The sequence below is a fragment of the Quercus robur genome, chromosome 6 (genome assembly GCF_932294415.1).
Source record: "Quercus robur chromosome 6, dhQueRobu3.1, whole genome shotgun sequence".
Lineage (NCBI taxonomy): Eukaryota > Viridiplantae > Streptophyta > Magnoliopsida > Fagales > Fagaceae > Quercus > Quercus robur.
Genome location: NC_065539.1, coordinates 1,941,329 through 1,957,576, shown reverse-complemented (window position 1 = coordinate 1,957,576; position 16,248 = coordinate 1,941,329). Strand labels below are relative to the sequence as shown.

At 31.8% G+C, this 16,248-nt stretch overlaps 2 protein-coding genes across 2 annotated transcripts; one reads left to right on the top strand and one right to left on the bottom strand.

The window, feature by feature from the left end:
• Positions 1-287: 287 nt before the first annotated feature.
• On the bottom strand, positions 288-3,103 carry LOC126690531 (trihelix transcription factor DF1-like). The gene is made up of 2 exons (XM_050385722.1): positions 2,605-3,103; positions 288-2,111 (listed from the first exon to the last, which is right to left on the bottom strand). The coding sequence occupies exons 1-2, from the start codon at positions 2,865-2,867 to the stop codon at positions 761-763; spliced, it is 1,614 nt and encodes a 537-aa protein (XP_050241679.1). The 5' UTR covers positions 2,868-3,103; the 3' UTR covers positions 288-760.
• A 10,186-nt stretch (positions 3,104-13,289) lies between these two features.
• Positions 13,290-15,844, top strand: LOC126690530 (protein BOLA2). The gene is made up of 3 exons (XM_050385721.1): positions 13,290-13,467; positions 15,264-15,286; positions 15,395-15,844. Exons 1-3 carry the CDS (start codon positions 13,405-13,407, stop codon positions 15,588-15,590), a joined length of 282 nt encoding a protein of 93 aa, XP_050241678.1. The 5' UTR covers positions 13,290-13,404; the 3' UTR covers positions 15,591-15,844.
• Positions 15,845-16,248: the final 404 nt, after the last annotated feature.

Below are 16,248 nucleotides of genomic sequence, written 5' to 3'. Positions count from 1 at the left end.
CAATCGGTAACGTTTTTGTATGATTATCATGCAAATGTCAATTGAACACATTTCATCCTTTAATGAGTAATTTTCAAAACTATAGTAGTAAACAGTAAACAAGTTCAAAACTAAAGACATACATAGCCCTCCTGATGATGATAGCTAAATAACTTCCCAGGATCTACTGGACCTCAATACCACCATGGTACAGCAACTTCGGCAGTGTTTTAATACAAGTGATTACACTGTGATGTTATCATGAACACTGTAGAAGACAGAATGCATAGACCATATAATTTCAAGGATTAATCAAAGAAAAAGTGATTTGCTTTATCGTCCTTTGTCAATCATTACATTATTGCTCGCCCACGAGTGATATAATCACTTGTTTAACCAAATAATGAAAAGGCAGCTACAACTGTTGCATCATTGCTTATGCTAGTCTCTATTAATACAAACAAATACAACCAACCATTTTTTACTTTTGCACACATGGGGGTGTGAACTTTCAAAAGAAAGCTGTATTAAATTACACACTAGCCTCCTAAATTTACTTATTCCACTCTCTCTCTCTCTCTCTCTTCTTTATCAACTAATGATGAACATATACTACATAGATAGAAGATGCCGTTTCCCATAAGATATCACAATGAATTTCTCAGCACCACAAATTTCACCTACACTGCCGTGGGGTAGCCTCAGTAATGACCCTGACCCACATTCCAAAAATAAGCACACCAACTTCAGTTCTCACAGAACGGGTTCCCACCATGTCTTCTCAGCCCAAATTTGCCGTTGAAGAAGGATCACTTGCTACAACTTGATAGTTATCCCCATCTTCATCTTCCTTATCTCCTTCAATCTCATTAACATTTTCTCCCTCACCATCTTCCGTTAGTGACTCCGTCCTTTGTCTCTCTTCTTGTCCACTCATCATATGCATCAAAAGCTCCTCAGGCTTCAACTCGCAACCAGAATTAACGGAATTTTCAACCTTCTTAGTCTTCCCACTATACAAAGCATCAAGCTGCTGAAAATAAGGACATGTTTTTGAATCATCAGACCTTTTCTTATTGCTTTCTTTTACCCTTTTGAAGTACTTGTTTATATTCTCCCACTTCTCTTTACACCTCTTTGCATTCCTATCATAACCAAGCTTTTTCATTGCCAATGATATCTCCTCCCATAGAGGTGCTTTTGGCCCATTTTCTTGATACCGAAAATCAAGATTAGTCCTCAGCTTAATCAAGGCTTCAACTTCATCTTTAGGCCATCGAGCTGAACTCATCTGAGGCCATCGACCTGAGCTTATCTGAATAGAATTCTCACCATTATCATTTTCTTGCCTCTCCAAATTATTCCCACCATTGTCATCTTCTTGCCTATCCAAAACATTCTCACCATTTTGCTTTTCTTGCTTGTCCATAACATTTCCACCATTATCATTTTCTTGCCTCTCCACAAATTTCTCCACTGGTATTGTGACCATTATCGCCTCCTCAGGAAATTGCACTGAGCTTGCTTGCTCAGAAAACTTCTTCAAGAATGCAAGCACGGCTGCATCCTTAGCTGCGGCAATTGATCTTTCTTGAACCAAAAGCTCCCGTTCTCTCTTAATCCTATCCAATTCTTGAATCTTCCACTCCTCTTCTCTTGCTATACGATCTTGCTCACACTTCTCCAATACATCTATAAACTTCCTTTGCAAATTCTCTTGCTTCTCTATCACTTCCTTCATCAAATCCTCAAAATACTCTGTCAACTTCTTCTTCTTCTTTCTCATCCCTTCCGATTCTTTACTGGATGACGACGTGGTTGGAGTGTAGTTCTCCGCTAAATTTCCATTTCGAATGATAGAATGTGGGATTGCATTCTGAACAACATTCCTAGGCTCCACTGTCCTTACCACCATCGTGGTTTCAGCCAAAGAAGCCGGAATTTTCTCCGGGGAAGGAGAAGGAAGTTGTGTGTGACCATCTAAAGCCTGTAATTGCTCGAAAAACCTATAAGCCTTGCCATTGGGTCGGCTGGACCGGACATCCTTGGTCCTCTTGTGATACTTGTAAATGTTCTCAAACTTCTCCTTGCATTTCTTGGCACTTCGATTATACCCAAGCTCAGCTAATTTCCTGAATAACACAGTTCCATAAATCTCATTGTTGCACTCCAATTTTTTTTAAAAAATTTAGCAAAAACTAACTCTCTCTCTCTCTCTCTCTCTCTCTCTCTCTAAAAGAATGAACTAAACAATCAAACCTTTAAACCCACTGAACATAACAAGCAACTGGGTATTAATTCAGTGCAACTGGGTTTTGATAATACATAAAAACAAGTTGATCTGTGCTAGGAAAATAAAAAATCATTCTTTTAATAATAATATTATATCTGGGTCATTTAGGACCACTCGTTACCAAGCGGAAGTAACTAGATTGAACTTAGAACCTCCACTCAAACCAAACCCACTCATGTAATAATAATAAAAACAACATCAACTTTGTATTTTATATACTTGCATAACCCAAAAGTCTTTCAAAATTTCCCAGGAATCAAACAGGGAATAAGAAAATATAAGCAAAGTGAAAATGAAAAAAAAATTTTAAAGTGAGTGAGTGAGTAACCGACCTGGAAACCTCTTCCCAGAGAGGAGCTTTGGAAGAAGCGTCTCTGAAGGCATCGTCCATTTCAGACCTTATCTTGAGCATAGCCAAAGTCTCTTGCCTCGGCCACCGGTTACCGCCGAAGCTCCGGTCGCCACCCTCTTCAGCTCCACCACCAACTCTCTCTTCCTCTCCAGACCCAACCGACACCGACCCACCACCCTCATCGTTCTCCCGGTTGCCAGTAGTAGCGGTATTGCTCTCCGGCACAGTTGAGATTTCCAACATGGTGGTAGTTTGGTTTCCCGGAATATCTTTTTTTTTTACAGCTTGGGGTGAAAAATGAAAAATATATATATCTAAATTCTAGGGTTTTGGGGAAGAGAGAGTGGGAGATGTAGAATTTAGAAATAGAGAGAGAGAGAGAAGTGGGTAAAGGGTAAGTAAAATAAAAAACTTAGATGGGTTTTTTATTGAATTCTCTTTGGTTGAGATGGGCTTAAAGCTTTGGGTTCTCAAAAATTCTACCATTCTCATCGGGTTAAGTAGGTAAACAACAACAAGGTGAATTTTTTATATTTTTTTATTATTTTTTTTTGGTGAGTTGTGGTCTGGTGGACTAGATCTAGCTTGGGTTTCAAAAGTTGTCAAAATTTGATTGGTTGTTGTTGATTTTCATGTTGTCGAAAAATTTGACTTTAGGGATTTGCCGGTTTGGATACAAAATCTTGTATTTGACTTGTGGTCAAGATTAGTGGGCTTTTTTTATTTAGTTTAGTTTTTTCTTTTAGTTTTTTAATCTTTTGGAATACAGTAATAAATAAAAAGTCGTAAGATAGAAGGGTAAAATTGGAAAGGTGGTGAAATTTTGTTGTTGGAGTGAGAAGTGTGTGGTGTGGGCAGCAGCTATAAATTTTTAGTTATGAGGAAGCCACATGTCCACGTTGCCCACTTTTTTGCCTTTTGGGACTTTCCGTTTTCCCACTCGGCTTTGGTACCCACTAAGTTGTGAAATTACTTTTTTACCCTTATTCATAACTTTTTTTTTTTTGGGGATATGTCGATATTTTTGGACTTATACTCCAAGGAATTCAAGCATCAATTCTCTTTCGCATCGGCCGTCCTTTTGAGAAACTGTATTTCTTTAAATATAAACAACAAGTAATTTGACAAGTTCTTAATTTGAATAGTGGTGAGATTCCTTGACAATTCAGAAGTTTTGATAGAAAATATATATTTCTTATTGCAAAATAAGAAGATTCTGTATGTTTTTTTAATAATAATGATAATAAAATAGATTATATTAATATTAGTACACAAAAAAAAGGTAAGAAAGTCTTAATTGTTGAAGTTTCTTAAGTACTTTAACCAAAAAAAAGAAGTGGCTTAAGTACATGGTCCTCTCAACCAAAAAAAAATCTTAAAATTAATGGGTGACAATTGTACACTGATTTTTCCCCACACCCCTCTTTTTCTTCCCTTCTATTTTTGTCTTTGGCGTTTTAGAGGAACATTCTCATTAATCATTGAGTAAGATGATAAGTTAAACTACTTTTGCCCAATCTATAATTTTATATGAAACTACACCTCATCTTGATTGAGAAGAATATGAGAACTTAGAAGGGATCAAGGAAAAAGATGGAAGAAAATAGTGAAAGTGAAAGAAGGTATTAACAATCCGTAACGTAAAGAGAAATTAGGACTAAGCAATTATAAACAATTTTGACATAACTAAAAAAAAAAAAAGTCAAATCACAAGTATAAATGTTTATGAGATGTGAGAGGTAAGGGTCGAGATTCAAATCTCCTAAAGAAAGTTTCACACACGTATACACTTAAATTATGTTAGAGTAGAATTTCTATCTTATATAAAAATAAAAATAAAAAGTCGAAAGTCAAATCTAAAAATAGAGACTCAACTATTAAACAAATCAAGTTCAATAAATCATGAATAATTATATGTTTGCAAACAAATTTATGAGTATAAATCATAATTTAAGCTATTGAATATTTATATATATATATATAAAATATTGATATAGACTTAAAATTTATTCGTACTAAAAAGTTCAACTTGATAGGTTTGATTTACAATCTTGAGAAAAATCCTATATTCTTATTACCAATACTAGGGCGGCAAGGCATATCAGCATATGTGCGATTGGATGAAGGTCCACGTAATCTACTTTGCCTAAAACGATAAGGAGAGATAAAAATAAAGTTTTCCTATCAAGAAAAAATAAAGTTCAACACGTAATCTGTCATATTACAGAGTGGCATCCAATATCTATAAGAAAAAGGTATGAATACAAATCAATTTACTTTCCTATCTATATTTCTCTTTATCGAAGTTTCAAATATTAAATAATTACACATCTTTTTTTATTTTACTTTTAAACGAAGAAAGATAAGCTAAAAAGAGAGATTAAGATGAGTTTTGCCGACCCACAAACTCAATCATAGAATGGTAAAACTAAATTATTTTTTATCTAAAGACAAAGAGTGCAGAATTTGTTTACGTAATTGGAATTTCATGCATGTCTTTTCACATTACCGTCAAGTAATGTTCAATTTTTTTTTTCTTTTTCTTTTTAAATAATGTAAACCATAGATTTTCAACCAAAGACACTAAAAAAGGAGGTGAAAAGTATGTGGTCTTAAAGCACACCACGCCGAAAATGGGACCCCTATTTGATTGTGACTATCCCAATTTGTGGACATGTCTTCGCTTTGCCTTGGTCCAAAAAATATCTCCCATTTTTTTCTAAATGCTGTGGATTTTCCTTGATCTTATCGAAATAGTTGAATTACTGTAAACTAGTTGTTTATTATTGCAAGTTGAGATTACAAGTGGTGCACTTTTATATTTACATAGTTGCAGAACCGTAAATTACTTTACAATTTTTTTAACGACTTTAATGTAGTAGATCGTAAGTGATTAACCATTATTTATATATAGATGTTCCATCATTTTTTTTTTTTCCAATTACACTTGATTTGTCACGTTACAATTATGCTAAGAAGTTGTGAAAATTTTGTGGTCTTAGACTTTTTGCTTTCGTATTTGCTTGTTTCAAAATTAATGGGAGAGATCGACATGCGGTTCTAGATGGCGTTGATGGTTTCGCTAATCATGGATTAAGCAGCAATTGGTGGTTAAATCACATGGTTCAGTCAAAATATGTAGGAAAATCACTCATCCTAAGGCCATTTTGGTCATATTCTCAATTATTATTTATGGTAAGTATTAGCAGTAAAGACATTTTCTCCCATCTCCATTGTTGTTCCACGACCACGCACTCACGCAGCTATTAAAAATGTTACTTTCTTGGTAAATCATTAATTAACATTTGAAGAGTCTGATACTTTGATAAATAAAATATTAAAAAAAATTTAACTTTTGAGCGGCAAATTTGGTGGAGGGGCCGGCATGGCAACCGGGTCAAACTTCATTTTTCACATGAAATAAAAAAAGTTATATAAATTTGAAAACGTGTCCTTGTATTTATTGACATAAAAAAAAATAAAAAATAAAAAAACTTGTTAAGTTCTACAACAAATGATTTGATATAAAAAGAGTATTGTAATTGGGTGTGTGTATAAGTACCAATAAAAAAAATTGCGTATTGTAATCGTTCAATGACTAGTGAATTGAATAATTTGAAGTGTGGACAAAAACAAAAAATTATTATGCTTAAGAGAGAATTGTGGTAAGTGTATTTTATGAAAGAATGTTGGTGAAAATCCTTATTATTAATGAAGTTATACAATTACAGTTGAGGTGATCCGATTTAATTGTTTGTATGATTGTTTATATCTTGATCAGGATGCAATGGCTTGATCACGAGTTACTTTATGTGTTGTTTGTTAATAAATCTTGTAATCTAGATCCCGGTAGAGCTTTTAGAACTGTGTAGTGTATAATACAAAACTAGACATTTTTTTTGTATAGAAATTATACTAAGGAATTATAATACGTTTTTTTATTTATATTATTTCTTTATTATTTTTCTTATTTTTTCTATGATATGACAATTATAAGTATGGTCAATGAGACTACCCTTTTATGCATTGGTTTCTAGTTAACTAGACTTTGCAAAATTATGTTCTCTCTATTTTATGCACTATAATGAGGCAAAGCTAAAACAAAAAAATTTGATTTTTTTTTTTTTTAAGTTGTTAAAAACTTTAGTCATGGGTTAACTTGTTTTTACTTTAATTAAAAAGAAAAATTCAGGTTCGAGTAAGCGCTTTATCCTTTGCATTCAAGTCAAGAGCAATTTTGCTATGTCTAGATGGAACATAAATTTTTTTTTTTTTTGGGGCAATGATTAAACTATTTCTTTTAGAACCATACCATTTGTCATAATTTTTGCCATAACCAATAGTTATGACACAAAAATTGTGTCCACAGAATTTCTCAAACAAAGCTTATGTGGAAAATAAAATTTGATAATACTGTTATACAAGTCGGTAATCCATGCAATACACAAGATATTTTAAGATAATATGATTTTATTTCTTTTTCTTTTTTATCTAAATATGGAATTTGATAATTGGTAGTTATTAATAGACATTTCTTATTACCACAAAAGAAATATATATATATACACATCTCTTATGATTATGTTTGTATATGGAACTATATATTCTAGCATTAGACATTGATTATAAAATGGAATCTTATATTATACCATTTAAAGAAATTATGATGTATCAAGATTCTACTCTAGTGGAGGGTTTAAATATAAAATAAAATTTAATTTCTATTAAAAAATATTAGAATAATATGTAAAATTGTAAATCTCAAAAGTTATGTGGCATGATATTATAAGTCAAACAGAAGTTAAATGGCTTTGGTTTTATATAGATTATTATAGATGATGTCAAAAATTTTGAACTTTAAAATAATATATTTTGCACCCTTGAGGGAAATCATAAATTGGTTAATATAATTATAAATTAGTAGATTTTAGTAAAATTTTATTTATATTTATTAAGCCACGTTAATTCAAACAGTAAAAAATATATATTAGCACCCAAAACATTAAAAAAAACATACTATATTGGTGGTGCTAAGTTAAAAAATTTAGCACCCAAGCTACAAAATACTATAGCTACAAAGTGATAAATTTTAATGTTGTTTATTCCGTGACCCAATTATTTATCATTAAAATATTTTTTCGCTCTCTTAGTTGTATTGTAAAGAATAAAAAATAATAATTTTTTTTTGGTAAAAAAATAAAATCTTTAATATTAGGTGTATTATAAAATGATGTGTTAAAATAGATAAAATAAAATTTTAAGTAGTTAAAAGCTAAATTTTTTAGTACTACTAATGTGAATGCTCTAAGTAAAGGTTTTTTTTAGACATTTGGAAAATTGGTTAGTCAAACTCGACCTACTAAAACACTGGGTCAAGTAGGGATTCGCGAGACAACCTTTTTGGAAAGAAATATCTTATTTCACATATGATTTTTGCTTAATATCATAATTTTTCATTGTTAAATCCTCCATCTCCATTGTAGCTCAACTTAGACTTTTTCATGTTTCCAATGGAAACTTTCAAGGTCCAAATCTCCCTTTCTCCATCAAAAATATCAAATTATAAAAAAAAATCTCTTTCTTTGATTCTCACTTTCTTTGTTTCTTTTCTTCATTGTTCTCAATCTTCAAATCTTTTGAAAGTTTTGGTAAGAGTTCTAACTCATCACTCCCTAAAATTTTGACACCAATCCTAGCTAAAATCCCAAGGAAAATAATTTTATCCTACACGAAACTAAATAAGAAAGTTAAGAGATAGTTTTCCAACTCATTTTAAAGTTATTACCAAATATAGAAAAATGTAAAAAATTTAAATTAAAAAAATGATTCATTTTCTAAAAAATATTAATGTTAAAACAAACCGTGTAAGCCTCAATTGCAACTACAAATGCTCTTAAAATCTCCCTCTAAATCAACATCCTACCGCTCATCAAACCCTATATTAAGTAATTAAGATGTTAGAAATAAGGAGAAGAAGGATTAGTACCATGACCACTAAAAAAATTCGTAGGCTTGCAATGCCTTCGATAGTGATAAGCAAGGTCCAACCGTAAATGACATTCGCCCTTTAGGCTTTATTTCTGGTAGCTTGGCAATGGTGATTGAGGCTTATAGTAATTGCAATGTGGGTGCTCAACAGATGAAGGAGAAAAATAAGAGAGAATAAAAAAATACGATAAAGTTTTAAAATGAATTATTTTATTAAATATTATTTTAAAACTGAATTTTTATTCTTTCCCATCTAACCTAGCTATTAAAATTGTGACAGAATGACCAATTTGGTCATTTCTCTAACGTTAGGGACTTATAATTTTAAACTAGAACTAGAGGGGCCAGTGTAATTTGGATTCAAACTTCAAGAGTCTTTTTGTATTTTTGTATTTTTTTGTTAGAATTAAAAAGTATAACAAAGAAATCTAATCTATTTAAGTGACTAATGGTCTAATCATGTAGCGATTGATCACTTAATCATTTAAAATTATGTGACTGAACATTTAATAATCTAAAAGTTATGTAACATATTGTTTTTAACAATAAATTTTGAGTCCCCCAGCACCCATGGCCCTGCCACAGACTTACAGGTCTCTACATGGCACTAACATTACATTGGAGATGATATGGTCCCTGAGGAACAAAGTAGTGCACAATGATAGGCAGGTGAGCTTGCTTGTTGAGCTCCACAGTTTAGAAAGAATGTTTAGGTCTATTTGGATTTAGAGGAGAGAGAGAGGAGGGGAGTAGAGTTGGCTGAAAATAGACTAATTTTAGACCAATTCTACTCTACTTTACTCTACTCTCCCGTTCTCTCTCTCAATCCAAACGGACCATTAAAGAGCATGTTCTTGTAATTGAGATTTGAAACCAATGTGCAACATAGTCCAAGACAAGTTGACAAGTTGTAACTCGTTGGAAGGTCCATCAACCAAATGGGGTAATAAAATTTTGATGTGGCGTGTTCAAATGAGACTGCGTTTCTAGGGATGAAAACTGAGATATTTTAAAGGTGTGGGCTAGAAGTAAAATGGTGTGTTATCTTATGTTTGCTGAAGGTTCTGCCATAATTTGAGCTTTGTAGCTGGCTAGAGATAAAAAGTTCCAAAGTATAATTGTTGAGGGTGATTCTAATATTTGTGTTTATGCCTTAAATAAGAATCTGAATGAGGCATGTTAGGAGATTCAACCACTGTTGAAGGATGCATTAGTCTTGGCTAATTCATTTGTGTGGTGTTGTTTTTGTTGGATCAAAATAGATGCTGATTTTGTAGCTTATGAACTAAGTATGTTTTGTACTCAAATATCTTTTATTTTTGTAACTATCTATCCCTTCCTCCTGCTATCATGGTGGCTTGGGAAAGAGATGTGTCTTTTCTGCTCCTTTAATGAATATTAATATTACTCTGTCTCTTGTCTCTGTGTGTTGTGTGTGTATCTCTCAGTTGTGCTTTAAAAACACAATACCTTCCAACAATCTCCACGAACCTTAATAATCTTAGGTTATGTTTAGTAACAGTTTTTATTTTCTATTTTTAAAAACTTGTTTTTGGGAATATATATATATATATATATATATATAAACAATTTTCTTATATTTTTGAAATAAAAAACATGTTTGGTTAGTTGAAATTCAAAAGATAGTTTTTTGAAGAAAAAAATAGAAAATACTAAAATATATTGTTACTAGGATTTGAATTCTAATGCTAAATAATAAAATGAGACAGATTCATTAAATTAAATGCGTGTTTTCATTGATTTTTGAAAATTAGAAATTGAAAACAACTTTTTGCATGTTTTCAGTTTTCTTCACAAATTAAGTTTTGAGAATAGTTTTTGTTTTCTGCCTATTTTTGGTTGCCGAACAGGTTTTTTAGTCTTAAAAATAGAAAATTATTTTTGGAAACAGAAAATAAAGGTAAAAAACAGTTACCAAACATAACCTTAGGTATCCTATTCATCGCTCATACTCCTTTATCACTTACCTATTGTTCTTAATCAATACAAAAAAAATTTATATCTTAAAAAAATGATAATAAATTTAGGGACACAATGTTCTTTATATTTATATATAATTGATATGGTCTTTTGTGATTGGTGCATGATAAAAGTAGTGTCAATGGTAAACATAAGTGAAAATAATATCATTTGGATGATAACAACAGTAATAAAAAGAAAAATAATAATGAAAAATTTGTATTCTTTTCTATATATAAGTCATGGACTTGAGTCTAGGAAATCAACCTCTCAAAAATAAAAATTTTGAAATAAGAGAGGTTGTCAAATTGAGGATCTTATGTAAGAGGAGGTAGGTAAGATCATGAATTAGAGCATCCACAGCAGTAGAGCTATATTTTTAGCTATTTGGCATCACAAAAAAGTTACTTTATCTATTTTACCTACTCACATGCTGCAGCAGTGGATTTATTTTAGCTTTCAACACAATAAAATAATATAAACATCACAATAAAATAATATATCTACTATAATAAAATAATACATCCCACTACAAAAAAAAAAAAAAAAAAACCACAAATATTCAAACCAGCAATGTGAACACAATTTTTTTTTTTTTATTACCTTTGAGCTACAATGCATAGTTATCTTTAGCTGTGCACTATAGCTAAGAAGCCAAATTTTTTTGCTATAGCTCCACTGCTGCAGTTCCAAATAGCTTTTTAGCACCACTGCTGCAAGTGCTCTAAAGATTAGAAGGTGGATTTTAAGGTCTTACTTATTTTTTATATTTAAAGTAAAAAACATATTGATAATGACTTTGTATTTTAAATAATCATATAAATTGTGAATTCATCCAAAAAAAGACAAAGATTTGTATCAATGTGATGTGATTTGTATACAATACGTCATTACGTCTATACTAACGAAACAAATATACTTAAATTTTAACATAATGTATTCAAAAAGTTTAGTAGATGTTTAATTAGCAATTAAGCAAGGACGGAGCCAGGAGTTCTATTGAGAGGAGGGGAAGTATAAACAATTTTTTTTTTCTTGAAAATTCAAACTAGCATCCATTTAGTATATCAAATGGAAAGACACAAATATTTTTTAATAAATTACGAAACAATTATATATCAAAAAGGAATATAGCATTATTTTAAATCTCAAAAATCATCATAACTAAAATAATTATTTCAAACCAAGTATGACAATTGTTAACCATAAATTTATAATTTGGAATAGTTTCAGTAAGTGTCAAATACCACTTCCTTATTCAGCCAAAAAAAAAAAAAAAAAAAAAAAAAATACCACTTCCTTATACATAAAAAAATCTCATTAGGAACTTAAGTAATTGTGTTTATGTGCATCAACCATTGAACAATGTGTAATGTGTCATGACTATGACTCGCTTGGGTGTGGCATTTTTAATCTTACCATCTACTAATTGCTAAACATAACAGTAACCATTCCACTAAACAAAAAGACAAAACATCTCAACTGAATTAATTGTTCAGCTACTACAGAGCAACTCCCAAAACTCATTATACAACACTTTATAACTATTAAAAAAAAAAACAACTCATTTCAAAGTCAAAAAAAGTGAAGTAGTAATAATAACGTTCAGAGAAAGAGATTAGACAATAAGAAATTAAACGACACAAAAAGAAAGAGAGAGCAACTTAGCAAAAAAAAAGATAAAATAAGCAGAAACGGCGGCAGTGTCATGAATGGATCAAAGAGGGCAAAATCACACTCTCTCTCTTTGATTCGAAGATCTGATCAATTCAGATCTAGTAAAATTATTAAGAGCTTTTTTCTTGTTTATTTGGGCTTTACTTTTTATGTTGTTTGGGCTACTTTTCTTGAATGTTGTTTGGGTTAATTTTTTTTGGTTAAAGAGGTCAAGGTTATATTTTTAGTTGTGGGGGAGGGGGGGGGGGGGGGGGGGGACGGAAGATCAATTTTCTTAAGCCCAAATTCAAAAAACTCATAAAATATTATATACTTCTCTTTTGTTTTATAAATTCCAGGGGGGGCCATTGCCCCCAAGGTTATCAAATAGCTTTTTCTTTTCTTTTTTTAAACGAGGTTGTGCGTGTGTGTGTGTGTGGGAGATTTTAAGTTGATCTAGGATAAATTTGACACTTCCTACTCATAGGCATGTTTGGGTCATTGGTATCCTTTGGGCTTGAACCGTTTGATGGGTGTACTTGGGCCCTTTTCAACCTATCCCAAAATTTAGTTTTTATTGGGATTAGTAGGATCTTATATAATCCCACAATTCTACACAATCCTTTTTATGATTCTACCAAACATGCGATTCTGCTATGATCCTAATCATTTTAGTCAAGTGGATACATAAGATCATACAATCATATGATCCAAATCAAAATTTTGACAACTATGAGTAAAATTGTCTATCATGACTTCTCTCAGACTCCACAAAAGTAAGAGTTTTGTGCACTAAGTACAATATTTTAAGCAAAGTTTTTTTTTTAATAATAAAAACTATTTAGTATAAAAGTATAATAACCCAATGAAAAAAACTATTTAGTATATTTTTTATAATAACTTTCCCCCAACATTTCACTCAAAAAGAAAACGAAAAAAAAAATTTTCCACCAATATTTATGTGTGGAGGGCAATGCATCCTTAATATAAATTAAAACTTAGTGGGCTTTTATAAGTGGGTAGGCCTAATGCTGTCCACCCTAATCGAACCTCACCCCCAAAAATTGACCTAAGAGGCCGAAACTACAAAATCATCGAGTCAGAGAACTCACAACTTGTAAGTCAGAACCTCACACACACAGAGCCAGAGCCAGATATGGGGGTGACAAAGGAACAAGTGGAATCTTCATTGAAGTCAAAGATGAATCCTTCACATCTCGTAAGCCCTAATTCAATTTTTTTTTTTTTTTTTTAGCTTCATATAAATTTGTTGTTTTCTTTTACTTTGTCTTTAGTGTTCATCTGTATATTAATTTCAGTTCAGTTCGTAATATTCATATAAATTTGTTGTTTTCCAATAGTATTTTTTATAATCTTTGTCGATAGTAGGTATATAATATTAGACGAATCAAACCTAACCTTAAAACCACACTCGTTACTAGGTTTGGGCTTTTATGTGATTCAGCTGAAATTCTACATTCAAACCAAAATTAGATGTCAGAAAATTGCTTTAATAATGTTAATTAACATGCGAATTGCCATACGATCTAAATTACATCATCATTGTTGTTGTTTTTGTTGTTGTTGTTGTTGTTGAATCCTAGTATGGTAGGTGAATTCACATTGGAACAATCATAATGCCGACAGTACATATTATTATTTCAAAGTGCTGTGAACTCTAAGGAGGCTGAATGTCATCGTTCACAAAATGAAACCGAGATCCTTGACCATGGTATAAAAGGTGTAGGAAGGTCTCTTTCAGATTAAGGTTGTTAGGCTGCATCAATTCAAGCAACGGCGGGTTAAGTTTTTTTAGACCAAGTATTGTTAGTTTGTTACTACTACTGCTTCTAGGTTTGGACATGGCTGGTCCGTGTGGCTTATGCTTTCTTTGTGGGGGTAAAGTTGGCTTCTATGCCCTTGGAGCTGGAGGTGTTGCAATGCAATCGTTTGTGCCATTTGCTCGGTGTTATGCAGTCCCACTTGGTGAAGCCATTTGTTCAAGGGGTGAGGGACAGCACCTGTTTTTAAGTTTGGGTGAGAGTGATCCATGTTTGAGTTTAGTTGTAGGCGAGAGGGAGAAATTCGGGGACGTTTTATGAAGTGGAAAGGTTGCAGTAGCATGTTCAGAGGCACGACTATGCAATTCTTAACAGAGTTCCACAACTAATGGAGAATGCTTATTCTAATAAAATATTGGGTTTGTTATAATCTGTTTTAAAGCTTTTTCTTCTTCTTAAAAAAAAAAAAAGAATAAAAAAGAAGAATAAAACATATTTTGTTCTACAAAGAATGTGAGTTTGTATTGTTATAATGAGTAACAAAATAAAATTTTGGGGAAGACATTTATTAATAAAGGAATCTTGTTATCATATTTGGCCTACCCACTATGAAAATTATTAAGTAGCAGATAACAAAGATGTTCTGGGAAAAGATTTGATCATAAGAAATTAAACAAAATTATTAAGTAGCAGATAGCAACTATTGTGATCAGTTATGCTCCATTTAGATGGACAGCTAGATATAGTCTGCAATTTACTTGGAGATCTTGGTGGTTGTACTACAACCAAAGATATTTAGAGGAATTAAAAAGTAAGTTAAAAAAAAGAAGAGATAAATTGTAGAGTGTGCATGCAGCTGTTACACAAGATAATAAATCCTGTCCAGGCCATTTAAAACATATAGATTTTTTTTTTTTTTTTTTTTTTTTTTTTTTTTTTTTTTTTTTTTGTAATAATAAATAGTTGGGATTGGGGGCGGGGGATTTGAATTCTGGATGTTTCCGTTTGAAACATGAGAAGGGGCTAGTTGAGCTACAAAACCCCTGGATTCTTTTTTTTAATAGTTAGTACTTTCTTGTGCACTTTCTTTTCCATAAATACTCAAATTTTAACATTTCTATTTGCATTCCTTATATAACTTGTTTTATTGGATTTCCTTTTCATATTCCCTGTAAAAACTTTTGAATCTGTCACTTGTTCTCTGGCAATTTATTCTTCTATTTTCTTGTTTCAGGAAGTAATTGATACATCTGGAGGGTAGGTTCTTTCTTGCAGACATATGTATTTTGAATTCAGAACTTTTCTCTGCTTTGTTTTTTGTGGTGTTTATCAAACTTGTTTTACTCAATTTTAAGTGATTTTCAGTTGTGGAGCAAGTTTTGCAATTGAAATTGTATCAGAACAATTTGAAGGGAAGAGGTTGCTGGAGAGGCACCGATTGGTTAATGGTGCTCTGGAAGAGGAAATGAAGGAAATTCACGCTCTATCAATAAAGAAAGCTCTGACCCCTGAGCAGTGGAAACAACAGCAAGAGCCTGAAAAATCTAATACTGCTGCTTAGAATGTTGTTGTAAGTAGTCAAGACATTCAGAAAGTTTCCTTCCCTCCCCCAAGCAAAACGTGTTGTGGCATGGAATTATGAATATGTCTTGGGCTTATTGAGACTTGGGACAAAGTACATCTACCAAAATTTTATTTACCATCATTTTACTTGGTTTTTGTTTTAGAATTTGTGATGTGATGTGCATCAAGAATTGCATGGCAGAAGTGGCCCGAGTTTTTTATTATTTACAGAATCCAACTGTTTTAAGGGTATCTATGTTCAACCCTATGAGGCTACCTTTAGATATAAAAAGTAAAAAAACTATTCTAAACTCTAAAAGCTAGAGCAATGCTAGATACTTGCAAATTTCACAACTTGTTGAGCTAGCGACTTTTAGAGGTTTCGAACTTAGAATCTCATAAATTTCTTTGGGTTTGTTAAGTTGACAAGTTATTATTGATATAACATTACTTTCACATGAATCTATTATTAACATCAATTTTATTATATATCAATCATATCATGTCATATCAATGGTTGGGGAAATTTTAGCATGCAAATTGCTATATGATCCCTACCCTGGCTGGTGTCATATTATTGTCTAATTTATGGCTTAAAATCCAGAAGGGCATTTCTGCAGGAATTTATTACTCTTCTAATGACACCCCAGTGATGA

Excerpts from the sequence above, each read along its gene's own strand:
- LOC126690531 (XM_050385722.1), bottom strand. The coding sequence starts at position 2,867 with ATGTTGGAAATCTCAACTGTGCCGGAGAGCAATACCGCTACTACTGGC. Across the intron at positions 2,112-2,604 it reads CTCTGGGAAGAGGTTTCCAG|GAAATTAGCTGAGCTTGGGT; the intron begins GTCGGTTACTCA and ends TGTGTTATTCAG.
- LOC126690530 (XM_050385721.1), top strand. The coding sequence starts at position 13,405 with ATGGGGGTGACAAAGGAACAAGTGGAATCTTCATTGAAGTCAAAGATG. Across the intron at positions 13,468-15,263 it reads AGATGAATCCTTCACATCTC|GAAGTAATTGATACATCTGG; the intron begins GTAAGCCCTAAT and ends TTCTTGTTTCAG. Across the intron at positions 15,287-15,394 it reads GTAATTGATACATCTGGAGG|TTGTGGAGCAAGTTTTGCAA; the intron begins GTAGGTTCTTTC and ends AGTGATTTTCAG.